The 20,845-nt window shown below is 42.8% G+C and overlaps 1 protein-coding gene across 1 annotated transcript; it reads left to right on the top strand.

Moving 5' to 3' along the window:
• Positions 1-15,852: 15,852 nt before the first annotated feature.
• On the top strand, positions 15,853-16,269 carry MPC1L (mitochondrial pyruvate carrier 1 like). Its single transcript, XM_060137360.1, is given in 3 exon segments — positions 15,853-15,901; positions 15,904-16,129; positions 16,131-16,269. Coding segments are annotated over 3 exon segments (414 nt in total).
• The last annotated feature ends 4,576 nt before the right edge of the window (positions 16,270-20,845 follow it).

Genomic DNA, 20,845 nt, shown 5'->3' with positions numbered 1-20,845 from the left:
TTTGTGTCATTTCAATATTAGATCTATTTTATATTGTAAAAACCTAACTGAAAAGGGTTTTAATCTAATCAAAATTGGCTGTAATCTAATCAAAATTGGCTGTTTTGTTACACAAACTGTTTATTCTCACTGCCTCCTGAGATTCATTACCAATATGAGGAAGACATTTCAATTACTATGCTTGTTACTGAATTTGTACAGAATATGTGATAAATTCACACTTACTTAGACTTCAGGTAGGGAAGGCTTAAATTTCCTTCCCAGGGGCAGGGCAGCACAACTCTCATACTAAAGTAACTTAGCTACATAATCCTGAAGTTTAAAAATCTAATTGGGTAAGCTATAAGAATTTAAAATGGTATCCCTTAAGCCTTTACCTTATTAGTTCTTTACCTTATTAGTTCTTCATACTCCACAATCAATTAGTTGTAATATTCACCTCTTTGAACCCTACTTGGGTTTAGTATTAGCTCTGTCTGCCTCTTCTTTGCAAAGAACATCAAATCAATAACCTGAGAAGACGGAGTCTATTTAGCTGCGTTTTCTACCACTACTGCAGGATACCGCTGACAGTTACAGTGTTAAACTTCCATAGAGTGGAGGAAATTTTTGTTTTCTTTTTGCCTCTCACTGAACTATAAATAGTGAAGCTGATAACTCCACAGGAAAGAAAAACTAATGGCCCTAAAATCATTCAAGTGTTCACCACCACTACCCCCTGCCAGGTTTATGAGGGTGAGGGCATTTTCCGCAAACACTCTGACCCCCATGGAACCCAACAGGGCCTATGTCTGGGGAACAGGGATCTACAACGCTGCAGAGCAGTTAAAATTCATTCTTCTTTCACAAGTTTATTATATAAATATTGCCACAGAAGTTAGATTGTTATGATGAAATATGAAGTAAACCAGTGCCTTTGTAATTTAAAACTGATGAGACTAAGTTCTAGGAGAAGAAAAAAAATCAACATGACAGCACTAATCCTTACAGGGTAAATGGCATTAGCACCCTTCCATCTGTGGTAGGCAGAAAGCAATTAATTAAAATAAATGTTCTGCCAAGATTATTATACCTGTTGCTGATGATTTGCTCTTAAGTCTAATTTGTTCAGGAACATAAATCATGATGTCAAGATTTGTGTGAGAGGCAGGAAAGTCAGGCTCATGGCAGACTATTCCACTGACACTGAAAGAGAAAACCCAGTCACTTTATATCTAATCGGTGGGATATTCCAGGTTTATAAAATACCTGAGATTCTACATGTGGTAGATGCTGCTTATAGCCTAATTCTGTTAAGAGTAATAGAAAATTGATTTTTTACTTTCTTTGGCTGTCTTTTGTGAAGGAATGCTATCCTGAATCCATTTTCACTAGTACCAAATAATATGGAAGCCATAAACTTACTTTTTAATGGGTGATCGACCAACAATTTCCAAAACGTGCAGTGGCATCAGGCCTTCCAACCTTGGCTTCAGGTAGGTTTCTTTCCAGCCTTTTCACGACAGACTATGCAGTGGTTTCCTGGAAAAATAAGGAGTTGTCAGAAAAAGGCATTAGTTAAGAAGCACTGTAACTGAAATAAAGATGAATTCAGTTATCCGATTCACCACTTATTAGCTGAACAATCTTGGGCAAATCCCTTAATCCTCTCTGAATCAAAGTTTTTCATCTATATAACGGGGATGGTAATACTCCAGGTTTGTGAAAGTCAGCATTCAGTGGGATAACATGCTCAAAGGTTTGTGAATGCTTAATATAAACTATAATAATAGTACCAAATTCAAGGAACTCTGCTTGGGCCCATCATTGTACCACTGATATGTACTGGCTAGTTTCTTGGTTGCAAATAATAGGAACAAACTTTGGTTAGTAAATTATGTCAGTTGTCCTACTCTAGTGACCTTTTACTGGACCCAGATGCAGTTCAGGAGCGCATTTTGCTTAGTTGTCCTGTCTCCTTAGTCTCAGTTCCCCAACCAGAGACTGGACCAGGGATTGAACCCGGGGCCCCAGCAAGTGAAAGTGCCGAGTCCTAACCACTGGACCACTGGTTCACTTTTGAAAAAGTAATGGCCAGTGATTTTATAGAATGTCTCTCTATAAAATTGTTGGTTTGATATTTGCTCATGATGTCAGGAGGCACATGATCTCAATATGCCTAATCTTTGGTGACATTACCTTTTTTTAAACTCTAATCCAAGAAATAAGAGAAAATTTAAATCTACATATTGAAATGGCCCACCATGTACTTCAGAAAATTGACACTAATCTATCAACTCTGAGACATATCTCATTAAAATTTTAGACTTTTAAGACAAAAGATCTTCAGGGCTTCCAGGCACAAGGTCAAATTACTTATATGAGTAAGAAAATTTGCCTAGCATCAGACTTCTCATGTGTAATATGCAAAGTACTGTGAGGGCAGAACAGCATTGTCAAGAAACCCAAGGAAAGAACATACAAGCCCAGAATGTTATATCTCAAACCATGGCTATAGAAACCAAGTTTCAATTTTGAACCACTCTTAAAAGACACAAAAATAGACAAATGAAAAGACATCTTTTTGAATAGAAAAACAACATGTATATCAGTCGGTGTGCTCCAGAGAATGTATGAAAAATACATATACACACACATATATACATGCACATTTATTTTAAGGAGCTGGTTCATGTGATTGTGGGCACAGGCCAGCAGGCTGGAAACTCAAACCTGTATTTCTATGCTAGACTTGAGGCAGAATTCCTTTTTATAAGAACAGTCATATTGGACTAAGGGCCCACCCTCAGTACTGGGCCCACTCCAGTATGACCTCATCTTAACTACTTACATCTGCAACGACCCTATTTCCAAATAAGGTCACCTTGTGTGGTACCAGGGGTTAGAACTTCAACATATCTTTGTGGTGGACAAAATTCAACCCACAACAACATCATAAAAATGTCAGTTCTTCCTAAGTTAATTAACACATTTAATCTGATCCTAATGAAAATAAAAATGTTTTTATGGAGCTAGACAGGTTGATCCTAAAGTTTATATATAAAAAACTAAGAGAACAGTGAAAAGGAAAAGTTACAAGGGTGAACTCTCTACCAGATATTAAAACATAAAGCCTCTATGATTAAAACAGTATGGTTTATGCTAACGCATATATATGGAATCTAAAAAAAAAAGGTACTGATGAACCTAGTTGCAGGGCAGGAATAAAGAGGTAGATGCAGAAAATGGACTTGAGGAAATGGGATGGGAGGGCGAAGCTGGGGCAAAGTGAGAGTAGCATCAACATATATACACTACTGAATGTAAAATAGTTGGCTGGTGGGAAGCAGCAGCATAGCACAGGGAGATCGGCTCGGTGCTTTGCAGATGACCTACGGGGGTGGGGATAGGGAGGATGGGAGGGAGGCTCAAGAGGGAGGGGATATGGGGACATGTGTATGCATATGGCTGATTCGCTTTGTTGTGCAACAGAAACTAACACAGTACTGTGAAGCAATTATACTCCAATAAAGATCTATTAAAAAGAATAAAAAATAGGGCTTCCCTGGTGGCGCAGTGGTTGAGAGTCCGCCTGCCGATGCAGGGGACACGGGTTCACGCCCCGGTCCGGGAAGATCCCACATGCCGCGGAGCGGCTGGGCCAGTGAGCCATGGCCGCTGAGCCCGCGTCTGAAGCCTGTGCTCCGCAATGGGAGAGGCCACAGTGAGAGGCCCGCGTACCACAAAAATAAATAAATAAAATAAAATGTTCCACTAAAAAAAACAGTATGGTATTGATGCACTGATAGACAAACCAATGGAATAGAACAGAAAGTCTAGAAACAGACTGAAGTACATACAGAAATTTAGTATATGGTAGAAGTGGCATCTCAAATCACTGGGCAAAGGTGAACTTTTGAATAAATGTTGGGGCGACAGGATACCCATTTGGAAAAAGATAAAACTAGATCCCTTATCTCCCAGCACACGCAAGAACAAACTCCAAACGGGAAAAGATAAAACTAGATCTCTTATCTCCCAGCACACGCAAGAACAAACTCCAAATGGGTGAGAGATCTAGATTTTAAAGAGAGAGAAAGAAACCATACAAGTATTGGAAGAAAACAGGGTGAATTACTTCAATGGCCCAAGTGTAGGGAACAGCTTTCCCAACTCGACTCAAAACCCAGATGCAATGAAAGAAAAGGTTGATAAATTTTACTATCTAAAAATATAATTTTTTTCTAATTTTATGGAGGTATATTTTAGATATCATATAACATACCTATTTCAAGTGTACAATTCAATGATGTTTTAGTAAATTTACCAAGCTGTGCGACACTGCCACAAATCAGTTTAGAACCTTCTCATCACCCAAGAACCCTCATGCACATTTACTGTTGATCCCATTTTGCACTTTGATCCCCTGAGCCAGGCAACTACTACTCTTTCTGTCTCTATATAGCTGCCTTTTCTGGATATTTTATATAAACGACATCATATAGCATGTGGTCTCCTGTGTCTGGCTTCTTTCATTGCGCATCAGGTTTTTGAAGTTCATTTATGTCATAGCATGTATCCATAGTTCCTTCCTTTTTATTGCTGAACAGTATCCCAGTAATGGATAGACCACATTTGAAATGTCCGTTCACAGTGTGAGGCTATTATGAGTAATGCTGCTAAAAACACCACAAAAGAAGAAAATATTTGCGACATACCTCACAGATAAAGTACCAATATTTCTAATATAGAGAGAACTTTCAAAATGAGAGGGGAGAAAAGTCCAAAATTCCCATATAGAAACAAGCCAAAGACATGAATTGACAATTCACCTAAAAGGATAGTAAAATGGCCCTTAAACATGTGAAAAGATCCTCAAATTCACTCATAGTAAGAGTGCAAATTAAAACTACACTGAGAACATCAACTAGGATGGCTGCGATCAAAAACAGAACAACAAGCGTTACTGAGGCTGCGGAGACATTGGAACCCTCGTACACCGCTGGTGGGAATGTAAGACGTTGAAGCCACTTTGGAAAAACAGTCTGACAGTTTTTCAAAAGACTAAACATGGAGTTACCATATGACCCAGTCATTCCACTCCTAGGGATCTACCCAAGAGAAGTGAAAACATACAACCACATAAAACAACCCAATCAAAAAATGGGCAGAAGAGCTTAATAGACATTTCTCCAAAGAAGACATACAGATGGCCAGTAAGCACATGAAAAGATGCTCGACATCACTAATTATGAGAGAAATGCAAATCAAAACTACAATGAGGCACTACCTCACACCAGTCAGAATGGCCATCATTAAAAAGTCTACAAATAACAAATGCTGGAGAGGGTGTGGAGAAAAGGAAACCCCCTTCCACACTGTTGGTGGGAATGTAAGTTGGTGCAGCCACTATGGAGAACAGTATGGAGGTTCCTCAGAAGAGTAAACACAGAATCACCATATGATCCAGCAATCCCACTCCTGGGCATATACCTGGACAAAACTAATTCAGAAAGATACATGCACCCCTATGTTCACAGCAGCACTATTCACAATAGCCAAGACACGGAAACAACCTAAATGTCCAATGACAGATGAATGGATAAAGAAGATGTGGTATATATATATATGTGTATATATATATATATGTATATATGTATATATATATATACACACAATGGAATACTACTCAAAAAGGAATGAAATAATGCCATTTGCAGCAACATGGATGCAACTAGAGATTATCATATTAAGTGAAGTTAAAAAGAGAAAGACAAATAACATATGATATCACTTATATGTGGAATCTAAAATATGGCACAAATGAACTTACCTACAAAACAGAAACAGACTCACAGACCTAGAGAACAGACTTGTGGTTGCCGAGGGGAGGGGAGGGGAGGGGAGGACTGGGAGTTTGGGGTTAGCAGATGTAAACTAGCATATACAGGATGGATAAACAACAAGGTCCTACTGTACAGCACAGGGAACTATATTCAATACCCTGTGATAAACCATAATGGAAAAGGATACAAACAAAGAATGTCTACATGTGTATAACTGAGACACTTTGATGTATAGCAGAGATGGGCACAACATTGTAAATCAACTATACTTCAATTAAAAAAGCAAACAAAAAACCCAAAAACCTTGTACACAGATGTTCACAGCAGCACTATTCACAATAGCCAAAAGGCGGAAACAACCCAAATGCCCATCAACTGATGAATGGATGAACACAATGTGGTCTCTCCACATTGTAGAAGAGTGTTCTGCCATAAAAAGGAATGAGGTACTGACACACACACTACCACATGGACGAACCTTGAAAACATAACGCTAAATGAAAGAAGCCAGACCTAATGTCACATATATGAAATGTCCAGGATAGGGAACTTCTTAGAGCCAGGAAGGAGTTGAGAGGTTGCCAGGGACTTTGGGGAGGGGACAATGAGGAGGGACTGCTAACGGGTAAGGGGTTTCTTTTCGGGGCGACGAAAATGTTCTAAAATCGATTACCGTGATGATGGCACAGCTCTGTGAAAACACTAAAAACCACTGTACATTTCAAATGGGTGAATTGCAGGGTATGTGAACTGTACCTCAATACAGCTGTTATTAGAAAAAACTACAGTGAGATACCATTTCTCATCTATGAGGTTAGCAAACATTCTAAAGCCTGACAATATACTGTTGACAAGGCTGTGCGGTAACAGACACTCTTAAACACTGTGAGAATGCAAAATGGAAGGTGAATTTGTCAATATCTGGCAAAACTAGGTTTGTATTTACCCTTTGACCCAGCAGTACCATTTCTAGGGCCTTCCTCTTAAAATACACCAGTAACAACAAGAAAATACAGACACAAGGATATTCAGCATTATTCGTACTCACCAAATAGAAACTACCCAAGTGTCCAAATCAAGGCTACTGGCTAAATAAACGATGATACACCCACACAATGGAGTACTACATAGCTGTAGAAAAAAGAATGTGGAAGATCTGTGTGAGGTGATGTGGGGTGGTTTCCAGGATATACTGTAAAGTGAAAAGGAGTTTAAACAGTCTGTTCCCATTTGTGTAAGAAAGGGAAATAAGTAAATATGCACGTATCTCCTCACTTTTGCAAAAGGAAACACAGGAAGGATGAACCAGAAAACAATGTAGTTAGTTACCTATAAGTTTGGGGATGGGGGTGGACAGCATGGAATAAATCGGGGAGAAGACAGCCCTTGCAGGGTGTATCTTTTTGTGGAGTTTAATGCTGAAAGGTCAGAGGAGACAGCTTCAAGAGGCTCCCACTGTCCAAACATGGGCTGATTAGGGCATCAAATTAAGGGGACAGTAAAGGATTATAACCCACTGAATAAAGTAGGAATCCATGAGACCACCTTAATAATAAATAGGTAAGTATATAAAAAGGGGGAGAAGGGGGAATTCCCTGGCGGTCCAGTGGTTAGGACTCGGCACTTTCACTGTCAAGGGCCCGGGTTTGGTCCCTGGTCGGGGAACTAAGATACCGCAAGCGGTGCAGCACAAACAAACAAACAAACAAACAAACAAAAAAAAAATGGAGGGAGAAGGGAGGGTCTTCCTTATAGTAATGCTGACGGATATACATGGAAGTACTGGTGGAACTGGAAAATCACCACTCTGCATCCATCACAGTAAATATTGATTTGGAGAAGATGGACGCTGAACCTATGGGAGAGAAAGTCTGACAAGGAGCAGGATATTTACATAGTCTTAAAGTAATTACCTACTGAGCGTTTATTAGCTGCAAGGGGCAGTCGTATCTCTGCAGTGGAGAAACTGGACAATGCCTTGACTAGGTAATGAAAATGGACATTACCAGTGACGGGCAGACAGACACGTGCTTCTGGATGTGATACTCTGGGAAGGACACCGATCACTTCGACAGTATTTTGGCTGAGATGTGACTCTGTGAGGAAACATCAGGCAGGCCCCAACTGAGGAACAGTCTATAAAATAACTGGTCTGTGCTCTTCAAAAATGTCCATGGTATGAAAAACAGAGAAAGGCTGAGGAACTGTTCCAGATGAAAGGGGACTACTAAATGCCCTGCATGGGTCCTGTACTGAAGAGAAAAAAATGCAATAAAGGACATTTTGGGGACCACTGACAAAACTGAAATGTGCACTGTAATTACATAAAATATTGTATACAACATTTCATCAATGATAACTATACTGTGGTTACATCTGAGAATATCTTTGTTCTTAGGAAATACACAGTGAAGTATTAAGGAGTAAAGCAAAATGATGTTTGATGTTTGCAACCTACTCTCAAATGGTTCAGATAAAAAGTAATGTGTGAAAAAAAAAAGTAATGTGTGTTTGGATTATATATATATAAATATGTTACATATACAGATACACACACACACATATACACATGCATATCTATAAAGAGAACAATAAAACGAACATGGCAAAGTTTCAACTTGGCTGCAGTGGTTGGTACTGTGTCAACCCGGTTGAGCCGGACCGTGGCTCCTGGAATCGCCTTCCCCGCGCGATTCCAGGTAAGAGCTGGCTCAAACATCACTGCAAGAGGTTTGCAGCAGAAGGAAACTGACTCTCAGAAGGCGGCAGGGTTAAACGCAGTGGAAGGCAGGCAGGCAGGCAGGCACAGAGGTGCTGGTGGACTCCAGCTTGTTCTCTTCTCTGCTCCGTGGCCAGCGCATCCCCGACTGCGGGGCTGACCCCAGCGCCTCCCCCCAGGCCCAGCACTAGACTCCTGGTCAGCCTCCCTTCAGGGCCCAGGCCCCGCTTTGGCTCCTCGCACTGACCGGCTGTCGACTCTTCCTCCCTCCACCTCCCCCATAACATCCCCAGCTCCGTCCCGTCTATTCGCTGCAACAAATCCCTTCTCATCCAGTGGCGGCCCTGCTTCCCGGATAGAATCTGACCTTGGTGGATCTCAGGAAAGGGTATATGAGAATTCTCTGCATTCTTGCAACCTTTTTGTAAGTGTGAAACACTTTCAAAACAAAGTTTTAAAATATCAAAATTTTCAAAGATTTAAAATACTTGATGATCCTTTCAGTAAAAGGTTAACAAAAGGTTTTTTCATTTCCGGTGCCAAGACTATGTGTGAGGAGTAGGCACTGACCTATTTCCGGTGACAGGACGCTGCGAATGAGGCCCTGGCAGGGGAGGGGGAGGAAGGCCTGCAGCCTTCTGTTTCTTTCACCACTGACCTGATCTGAGGACACAGGAATAAGGCAGACATGAAACAGAAGATGCGGAGGAAGCCACGGTCCACTGGGGGCCCAACCCAATGATCCCCTCCTGCCACTCAATTGCACGGAGGGACCCAGACCAGACCAGGACACAGGGGGCGTTTTATAGCTAGAGAAGCCGAGGTATAACACACTTAATTGACGTCCTCTTAGCTACTGGAAGACGCTGCATAACCACGCAGGCTTCAGCCACTGTATTCACATGTGTAGGGGGGGAAAAACGGCATAAGAAGGCAAAAGATTAGAATCAGGGCCACAGATGGCTCTAAAATTACTTTTTGCGGTAACTGAAAATAGCAGAGCCAATATATCCGCCTACTGTTTTTTTTTAAATTTTTATTTATTTATTTATGGCTGTGTTGGGTCTTCGTTTCTGTGCGAGGGCTTTCTCTAGTTGCGGCGAGCAGGGGCCACTCTTCACTGCGGTGCGCGGGCCTCTCGCTATCGCGGCCTCTCTTGTTGCGGAGCACAGGCTCCAGACACGCAGGCTCGGCAATTGTGGCTCATGGGCCTAGTTGCCCCACGGCATGTGGGATCCTCCCAGACCAGGGCTCGAACCCGTGTCCCCTGCACTGGCAGGCAGACTCTCAACCACTGTGCCACCAGGGAAGCCCCTGCCTACTGTTTTATTCATCCAGCTTCTCTCGAGGCACGGTGCTACTGATTCCCTTTGGTACAATGTGAAAGCAAATATTCCAAGGAAATCAGCATAAGGTGTGGCCAAAAAAAATTTCATAAAATATCTAAATCCTAAATGTTCAGTTTTCATAGCCATAATTCAGGAATAGTCTTATGTTTTATAAATGTTGGCCAGCATTCCAGGGAAGCTCTAATGAAATACAATCTCTGATTTTTGTTTTAAACCACAAGACAGAAAATCATTTAAAAACTAAACTGCTAGGACTTCCCTGGTGGCGCAGTGGTTAAGAATCTCCCTGCTAATGCAGGGGACATGGGTTCCAGCCCTGGTCCGAGAAGATCCTACATGCCGCGGAGCAAATCCTGTGCGCCACAACTACTGAGCCTGTGCTCTAGAGCCCGCAAGCCACAACTACTGAGCCTGCGAGTCACAACTACTGAAGCCTGTGCACCTAGAGCCCGTGCTCCTTAACAAGAGAAGCAACCGCAGTGAGAAGCACGCGCACCACAACGAAGAGTAGCCCCTGCTCGCCGCAACTAGAGAAAGCCTGCGTGCAGCAACGAAGACCCAACGCAGCCAAAAATAAATACATTAATTAAATGCTGTCATCATTACAGTAATCCTTTCCCACCACCCCTCGGGCCGCACTGCAAGGCTTGCAGGATCTTAGTTCCCCAACCAGGAACTGCACCCGGGCCACGGCAGTGAAAGCGCCGAGTCCTAACCACTGGCCCACCAGGGAACTCCCATTACAGTAATTCTTGATTCAGGCAAGAATCATCAATGGATGCTAAAATATTTGATGAGGAAATAGATATTTACATAGTCTCAAAGTATCTCCCCACAAATTACTTATGAATTACAAAGGGAAAAATACTGACTTTACAGTGGAGAGACCTAGTGAACATTACCTTGCTCTCACTAGTCACCAGAAGGCCACCTTCGTCTCACTAATGGCCATCATGTGCCTGGTAAGGTGCCACGCCGGGCACAGGATGTCACTTCTGCGGGGCTCCTGCCAAACATGAACTCCCTGCACGTGGTCGTGAGAAAACATCAAGGGAACCCAAACTGAGGGACATTCTATCAAACCACTGGCCTGTATGCTTCTAAAGTGTCAAGGTCATGAATGCTGAGGAAAGGCGGAGGAACTGTTGTAGATTAGAGGAGACTACAGGGACATCACAATTAAATGCAATGCGTGACCCCAGTCTGCATCCTGGACTGGAAACAGAAAATTGTGACACAGGACATTTATTGGGACAATTGGCAAAATGTGAATAAGGATTGTAGATTACAGTACTGTATCAATGGTAAATGCCTTGCTGTTGATGGGTATATTGCGGTAACGTAAGAGAAAGTCCACAAGCGTCTGCATGCTTAGGAAAAAGACACTGAAGTTCTGAAGTTCTTAGGGGCAAAGAAAACCATACAGCGAATGTGTCAGAATGTTAACAGTTGGTAAATCTCGGCAAAGGATATACATGAGTTCTTTTCACACTTCTTGCTTTGTCATTCTTGTTTTAAACTATTTAAACTTTTCTGTGAATGTGAAATTATTTCAGAATAAGAAGTTAAAAAGAAAATAAATTAAAATCAAAAGGTGTGCTCTCCATGGTCCAGTGCCCTGGAACTCACTGAGTGGTCACGTGGGTCCGGATCCTTAACGTCCAGCAAAATGTCATGAGACCTGTAAACCTGGAATCTTCGTTAGAAGAAAGTATGCGAGGGCAAGTTTTCAGTAGACTGGGGAAAGTTGGGAATCTTAGTATTTGCCAGTCTTCTCCCAGCGTTTTCCTTTGAAAGATGACAGTGAACTTGCCCTCCATGTTCATGTGTCTCAAGGTGGAGCCACACAGTGGGCCCTGAGAGCTTTATGTTGGCACAGAGAGTAGAAATGATAATAATGGTAAAGAAATACTATCAATAATAATAAACCTTTAACTGCTTAGGCTCATCTATTAAAATACCGTGAAATATACAGCAGCCTAATTTCCCTGTGGGGAAGGGTAATCCCAGGACAGCATTACTGATGTTCTCTAATCCTAAAACTGTTTTGTCACTATCTTTGCCAGGTAGGATTCTCTACAGCTTTGCCCATTCCTAGCCTTGTATCCTTCTCAAGTCTCCCCAAGTTCCATTCAGTGTCTTACCCTCCATTTGGGCCATTCATTGCAACTGTAACAACCAACAAATATCTGCCAGGCACAAACCTTACACAAAGACTATATTTAGCCAGGCATCTACCAGCCGGGAATCTACCAGGAAAGTCACTTAAACGTTGCCTGTACCGTTGTCTGTACCTCCGTTTCTCTAGCTTTAAAATGCCCCTCTGAACAGGCAGATCTTGTCTTGTTCAATTTGGGCCAAATCCAGTCAACACATTAGAAAGGCTTGTGGGGAGAAGGAATATTTCATTCGGTGATACTTTGGCTGGCCTAAGGGAACTTACAACATAGTTGGAAAGACAGAAACACATCAGACGTTAAAGTGATTTGTGCAGAGGATTACAGTGAGAGAAGGAAATCTTAATCCTGGTCTACCATGAATTCACCGAGTCACCGTGGCAAATGACACAATTCCTTAAAGCTTCCTGCCTTATTTGTAAACTGAGAGGGTTGGATTGGACGATAATAATAACAGGTAAAATTCACTGAGCACTTCTTATACACCAGGCCCTATATTAAGCACTGAACATGGACGAACACACTGAAACCTCACCATACTGCTGTGAGGTAGGTACCACTATCATCCCTATTGTACAGACAATCCGTGAGATCCAATGTTCTATAGTCATGTGATTTCAAGTTAAAGAATATAGTAGACTGTAGTTTCCAAAGGTGGTCCAACAATATTTCCCATCCCACATGCTCTTCTTAAAAAGTATGATTTTGAACATTCCTGCCTTACAGAGGTGGGTCTATGTCTGCTCTCGTTGAGTTTGGGTGGGCTTTTGTCTGGAGAAAGTTATGTTATGGGACTTCCGAGGCTAGATCATAAAAGCCAATAAATACAGCTTATATTAGTTTTCTATTGCTGCACAACAGATTATCACAAACTTAGTGGCTTGAAAGAACACCCACGTATTAGCTCAGTCTGTAGGTCAGAATTCCAGGCACAGCATGGCTAGGTTCTCTGCTCAGGGTCTCAAAAGGCATGCATGCCGTTGGAAGAATTCAGTTCTTTGTGGCTGCAGGACTGAGGTCTGCCTCTCCTTGCTGGCACTCAGCTGGGGCTGCCCTCAGCTCATAGAGGCTGCCGAAATTCCTTGCCACGTGGCCCCCTTCACGCTCAAAGCCAGCTATAGAGAATCTCCCTCAGGTCAAATCCCTCTCACACTTTCAATCTCTGACTTTCTCCGTCTCTGACCTCCAGACCCACACTCAAATGGCTCATGTGACAGAGAGAAGACACACAGAAGAGGAGGAGGCAATGTTACCATGGAGGCCAAGACTGGAGTATTGTGGCCACAAGCCAAGGAATGCTTGTAGTCACCAGAAGATGGAAGAGGCAGCCCCAAAAGGGAGCGTGACCCTGCTGAATTTTGGACTTTTAGTCTCTAGAACTGTGAGAAAATAAACTTCTGTTGTCTTAAGCCAAAAACAAAAAACAAAACACCTCATGTGATTAGGTCACGTCCACTTAGAGAATCCCCCTATGTTAAGGTCAGCTGCTTTGGGACCTTAATTGTATCTGCAAATTCCCTTCTGTCATATAATCATGGGAGTGATATCTAATCATATTCATAGGTTCTGCCCACACCTGGAGGAGATTATGCAAGGGCAGGGGTCATTTTAGAATTCTGCCTACCACATAGCTTCTGTTTGATTCTCTTGTTACACCTGTTCTTAGGCACCATGCTGTGAGGAAGCGCAAGCAGCTTTAATAGTCCCAGCTGAGTTCCCAGTCAACAACCAGTATCAACTTGCCAGCCTTGTTAGTGAATCATTTTTAAAGTGGATCTTCCAGTGTCAAGCTGAGCTGCCCCAGCTGGCCATGATAGGAGCAGATAAGTTGTCTCCATTGAGTCCCACCCAAATTGCAAATCTCTTAAGTAAAATAAAGGATTGTTGTTGTTCTAAGCCACTATGTTTTAGGGTGATTTGTTACACAGCAATAGGTAATCAAAATCAAGTAACAAGCTATGTGAGACGATCTACAAGTACTGATAGCTTCTTGTGGACATTTCTTTTAGGACACTGGAGCATCTGGCAGGGTAGGCCTAAAATGTCACTTAATTCATGCTTGCTGATTTATTAATTCAAATGTATACTTAACTGACTCACACCAGTATACCGGTCATTGATATTTGGAAGCCCAGTGCTTTAAAAGGGTTATATGAAAATGATGCTGCTTTCCTTTTGAACAATGGCTATACCGTACATTTTAAAGCTGTATATATAAAACATCTGAGATGTAAATGAACATAGATAATGAATGTATTAATTTTTAAAAGTATAATGGGCTTGTTTATAAATCACTACTTAAAGTATTAATATTTCAATGTATACTTAATTACTTTTCAACGCATTACTTTTACTGGAAAAGGTAGAAAACACTGGGAAAAGAGTCATCAGTTTTGTCATTAAGAATTTTCATCAATGTATATTAACTATTAGGTGAAAGACTTATCCATACACTCTCATAAGAGGCTCCCCTTGGATTATCTGTTGATTACATAGAGGAAAAGGTCCTTTACAATGGAGAAATCCGGCAGACAACTCAACTGAATGATCAAACTATCACCAATAATAGAACAAAGTGATATCACGTGCCTCCCACTGTGATGCACTAAGGACACAACCACACGTGTGTAGTATTCTTGCCAAAAAACATTTAAGAGAAAACAGACTAATCCAAATTAAGGACATTCTGAAAAAACACTGACTTGTACTTTTCAAAAATATCAATGTTACAAAAGACAAAAAACCGCTGGGGGGAACTCTTCTAGATTAATGTAAAAGAAATGATAACTAAATGTGAATCTTTTTTTTTTTTTTTTTTTTTTTTTTTTTTTTGCGGTACGCGGGCCTCTCACTGTTGCGGCTTCTCCCGTTGCGGAGCACAGGCTCCGGACGCGCAGGCTCAGCGGCCATGGCTCACGGGCCCAGCCGCTCCGCGGCATGTGGGATTTTGCCGGACCGGGGCACGAACCCGTGTCCCCTGCATCGGCAGACGGACTCTCAACCACTGCGCCACCAGGGAAGCCCTAAATGTGAATCTTGAGTGGATCCTGGATCTCCCCCTTCCAACAATAAAGAAAAAAAAAAGCCATAAAACTATAACACTTAAATATGCACTGCATATTAGATGATAGTACTGTACTACATGTTAAGTATCTGAGTGGATTATTGTACTGTGGTTTGTAGGAGAATGTCCTTGTGAAGAGCCAGATGCTGAAATATTTAGAGGTGAAATGTCACTTCGCAATACTCGGGCAAATTGTGCAAAGAAAATTCTGTACCTGGCTGAAGAATTTTGTATCAACATCTAGTCAACGCTGTCCACAGACTGGAGAGAACAGTTTCCCCCTGTGTAGCTGAGAAGCAGTCAGCAGGAACCTCGCCTCCCTGGGCGAGGAGCTTTCAGGCGGCCGCAGCACGACGAGGAGCGAAAGACGAGGCTGTGAGCCCACCCTCACTTAGAAGCACACGCATACACACTTTACGGCAGTCACGCGAAGGCACGAGGGCGAGGCTGCGCCTCACGTTCCCAAAGACAGGCACGACAGCTGTACGTGCCATCTAGTGCACTTTACGGCAGAAACGTGAAGGCACGAGGGCGAGGCCGCGCCTCCGCCCCCAAAGCTACGCAGGACAGCGGCACGTGCTGTCTAGCGCGCTTTACGGCCGCCGCGCGAAGGCGGAGGTTCCGGGCCGACGCAGGGTAATCAACGGTTCCGGGCTCTGCGCTCCACCTCGTTGTCGGTAGGCTGTTCATCCGTTGACGCTCCCACGGCTCGGCGATCATGGCGGCGGTGGCGGCACTGTGGCGGAGGGCGGTGGAGATCGTGAAGACCACGAGTTCCGGGATTACGTGACCAGCACGCACTTCTGGGGTCCAGTGGCCAACTGGGGCATCCCGCTGGCTGCCATCAAGGACATGTGGGCGCCGCCGGACGTCATCAGCGGCCGCGTGACGACGGCGTTCATCTTATACTCGATGGTCTTCATGCGTTTCGTCTACCTCGTACGGCCTCGCAGCTTGCTGCTGATAGCGTGTCACAGCACCAACGTGGTGGTGCAGTGTGCAGGGGTGCCGCTATCTGATCTATCACTACGGCGGCGCCACGGCGGCCACAGCCGTTGCTGCCTCTATCGCCTCTCCCGGCTCTACCGCCGCTACCCCCGCTACCCCCCCCCCCCCGCAGCTGAAGACCCTGTGACTGACGGCGACTGCCTGGAGGTCACCGACTACGATCCGCTGACCCCAGAACATGATTGAGAGGGCCCTATCAAATCTTTGCAGCTTGCAAGCACTGAACTGTTCTTCCTAAAGAAAAGATCGATAAAAAGTTTGGTTTTGACTCTGAAACAGTGCGAATCTGATTGAAACCTGCAGTTCTGTTAATAAAAAATGGCAAATAGCACAGAACTGAAGCTGTTGAGTGTTGTTTACTTCGTGACAGGGAAATAAAATGGTTTTTAGAAGGTGAGGGTAGATTGGCTAGTCTTCCTCTCCACGGGACCTGCAACTCGAGGGTTAGTTTATGTAGGGGAGGAAGGCTGAACGAAAGACACTTCAACTTAGCTAATTTATTTTTTTTTAAGCTCTCCTGGGAACATGCTTTTGTTACTTGTTTCGGGTGTCCGGGCCGGATAAGCCACAATGTTTGTACACCAAAAAATTCCAAGGGCTACTTCTACTGAGGGAAATACTTCCAAGGAGGTTTAAATGAATTCAGTGAAATCCAGCTCAGACTTTTAAGGAGTACTTAACAAGAGAACCTAGAATCTGTTGGTGACCGGGAGCAATGACAGAACCTTCAATGGAATCAGGATAAATAAACAACTCAGGTCAGTGGCCGTCAACCCTGAATTCTAGGTAAACAGAAAATAAAAACAAGATCATTATCTTTTCCTCTTTTCCTCATGCCTAAAAATGGGGGAACTGACAGTTTGTAAAGGTGGTGAACCTATCACCCTGTGTTGCACTGTAGCTAGGGGTGAGGGTGAGGGTCAGTGGTAAACAGTATTAGCCCAGGGTATCCCCCCTAGGAATCCTATGGGTGCTAAAGGACTCTGCTTGGGAGCATGAGGAGGGAAAAGAGAAGGGTGGGGCTTTGGGTGTAAGGCCATTACCTCTGCAGCAGAGGCTGCCCTTCAGGATTTGACCCCCAATCCCCCCTCCCTCTGGAGAATGCGGGAAGTTCCAGGGTGGTCTACTGGGGAACCCCCATGTATGTGATCAAAACCCCTACTTTTGTTAAAGATTTCAAATGCAAAGATATTGAAAACAACTCTGAAATTTTCTGAATACATCAGGTTTTGGACAAGACAGGCACAACTTTACCTTCTGTGGCATCTAAGCAGTAGTCCTCTTTGTAGGCAGTTTCTGCATTTCACATTCTGCATACAGGGGGAAAAACAAACTGGAAAGTGACAGTGTATGAGTTATCTATTTCTGTGTAACAAATCACCCCCAAACTTAGCTTAAAAAAACTTAAATATCTCGCACAATTTTGTAGGGCCAGGAATCAGGGAGGGGCCTAGTTGGGTGCTTCTGCCTTCGGGTCTCAGCTGTCTGCTGGGGCTGCAGTCTCTGAAGACTTGCTGGAGGAGCCACTTCCAAGCTCACTCACACTGTTGTTTGCAGGAGGCTTCAGTTCCTTGTCATGTGGGCCATAGGGCTGCTCACAACATGGCTTCCCCCAGAGGTGTTCCAAAAGAGAGAAAGCCCAAGATGGAAGCCATAGTCTTTTATAGCTTAATCTGGGAAGTGACATACCATCACTTCAGCTGTGTTCTCTTGGTCACATGGACCAACCTTGGTACGCTGTGGGAGGACAACACAAGGGTGGGAATAGCAGGAGGCAGGGATCATTGGGGGCCATCTTGGAGACTGCCTACCACACGTGGCTCTGAAATAAAAACTCTCCTGCCTTCCTGAAACTCAGTAGAAAGTAATAAATCATGTAAGGTCATCGCCCACCTTCCCCAAGAGATGTCACAAAATGCTCAGTTTACAGTTTTGTGGTCATTACAAACATGCATATATTACAGAGGATGGGTTTGAGAAGCAGGAAAAAAGTCTCTGGAAGATAGGTGGTAGCTCATAATATTTTAGATAGTTCAGACTATCATAAAATAAAAAGCAGTTCTGAAAGTTCTGAAATGAATCATAACCTTGTATCGAGATTTTTATTAAAATTTTAAAGATTTTCCCCCTTTGCTCTTACATGAGTGGAAATTAATGCATTTTTAGATTTGTTTTACAAAATGTATTTTGTAATTTGACTATTGTATTTCAGTAAAAGGCCACTGTCTGTTGAAGACATATCAGAGCAGGTACGTTTCTAATTAACCTGGTAAGGGGAAAATAGGTAATCCCTGCTGATAATTTCCTGTCACTCTACATTTTTAGAGGGCAAAACGATTAGAGCAAATATCCAAAAGATTGCAACAACACCTCCATTCTAATGCAATGCTCCACTTACAGGACCTAATTTGCAGCATGCCCACCCAGCTAAGAGCTCTAACCCTTTGTTGCCTAGGATATTAGTGTTTAAAACCATGTAAGTGATTAATAATTTAATAAAAACACACCCTTCAAATCATTAGGGTAATAATCATTTCATAATCTCCCCAAACTCTCAAACATAATTCTTTCTGGTCTTGGCAATTTAAAACTGTCTACAGGTCTCTACCACTACTTTATGAAGCCAAAAACATTTTCCAAATAGGCAGAGTTATTTTTTCAGAAGCTTTTGTTATTGACACACTTTTGTTACTTCCCAGAATTTGGGTTTTATACTGAGTTTAATAAGTAACATCTTCCTCTTTAGGTCCTCTGACCTTCCTGGCAAAGCCCAGACTAAAATCCAACGAACTGCCTTATCTTTGCAACTCTAATGCTACAACCATTTTTCTCCTTTAATTCTTTCAAAACTATGAACCTCATACTGTGTCTCAGGGAGAGGCTGGGAACAAATCACATTGCTGGACAAAGACAAGGCACTTAGAGATGATGAAGCCCTGTGCGGGAAGGAAACCACTTCCTGGGCCTCTCCTGACCCTGATGACTCACGAGTGCCCCTGGAGGTGGAGCTGACCCCCGCAAAAATGGAGGCTACAGTATATTCCAGGAAACGTGACATATAAGTCTTGCAGTTTGAATTTATGTCTATTATTTTGAAATGCAAAATTTGAATGGAAAGTTTTCAAACTACAGGAGTGCAGCTTTGTTGTAAAAATGTCATACGCGAGTGTGCAAAAAATAGAAAAGCCAAATTCGACCCCAATTCCTTTGGCAGTGGTAACATGGCAAAAAAGCTTGGGAAAAGTACACTTTTCAGACCTCTGTTACTTGAAAATACCATAGTTTTTTGAAAATACCATAGTTTTATAGCATGCTATGCATTGTTACACATTCTGCTTTTCCATCTATAATGTCTCACACGTCATGCCCTATCATGGCATTGCAGCCTTCTTTTTAACAGTTGCATAATACTCGGTAGCATGGATGTGCTGTGATTAACCAGTCCCCTCTCTCTTTTGTCCATGCCCTGTGCCCACGTGCACAGATCTGTAGAAGAGAGTCCCACAGGGCTGATGTCCCTGGATCAACCTTTAAAGCTATGTTTGCTATTTTTTTTAATTATAGTTTTTTTAAAAAAATAAATTTATTATATTTTTGGCTGCATTGGGTCTTCGTTGCTGCACGCAGGCTTTTCTCTAGTTGCGGCGACCAGGGGCTACTCTTTGTTGTGGTGTGCAGGCTTCTCATTGCAGTGGCTTCTTTTGTGGAGCACGGGCTCTAGGTGCTCCGGCTTCAGTAGTTGTGGCATGCGGGCTCACTAGTTGTGGCTTGCGGGCTCTAGAGCACAGGCTCAGCAGTTGTGGCACACGTGCTTAGTTGCTCTGCGGCATGTGGGATCTTCCCGGACCAGGGCTCGAACCCATCTCCCCTGCATTGGCAGGCGGATTCTTAACCACTGCGCCACCATGGAAGTCTTAAAACTGTGTTTGCTTTAAAGCTATGTTTGCTTTAAAGCCCCCTCCAGGCATGTCTTCCTATCTTCGTTTCAATTTTAATGTAATTAAATGTTGCCAGAATAATGTTTTCTGAACAATATCTTCTTTTTTTTTTTTTGGCCGCACCTCCCGCCTTCTGGGATCTTAGTTCCCCGACCAGGGATCGAACCCGGGCCCCAGCAGTTGAGTGACAGTGCTGAGTCCTAATCACTGGACCGCCAGGGAATTCCCTGAACAGTATCTTTAATTCATCAGAGCAGACAATAAATCCAGTAAGACGACAGCTCACATATCATTGTCCATACCTTACATATCCTCCATTTGCATCAACTTCAGTGCCTGGCATGTGGTTGATACTTGATAAAACGTTTCTTGGGTAGATAAGGGAAAGCTAAATAGATACAAGAGGTATGAAATGAAAGTGTTCATAATCCTAAGTTCCTAAGGTGAGAAATCAGATCTTAAATTGGTTAGTGAATCAAGATTTAATGTGATCCCAAGTTTTGTTATCTTACATGTAGAAACTAGGAAATATTTCATGGAGTATCTTAGTTTGCGGGAAGTTGCAAGATGAAAGAAAATTGTTACTTTACTATTGAAGTCTTCTAAAGGAACTCCATGAAATGAAGGGAGAAAGAAAATGTAAGATTAAAGACCAAATAGTAGCAGGAAAGATGAAAGCAGGAAGTCACAGGCATATGTGCATTCATCCAGGTTTTACAGAACTACATTAAATGCATTTCAGGGTAAAAATGCATCCCCCCACCC

Source organism: Lagenorhynchus albirostris, chromosome X (genome assembly GCF_949774975.1).
Source record: "Lagenorhynchus albirostris chromosome X, mLagAlb1.1, whole genome shotgun sequence".
Taxonomy (NCBI): Eukaryota; Metazoa; Chordata; class Mammalia; order Artiodactyla; family Delphinidae; genus Lagenorhynchus; species Lagenorhynchus albirostris.
This window is presented reverse-complemented; position numbering and strand designations above follow the sequence as displayed.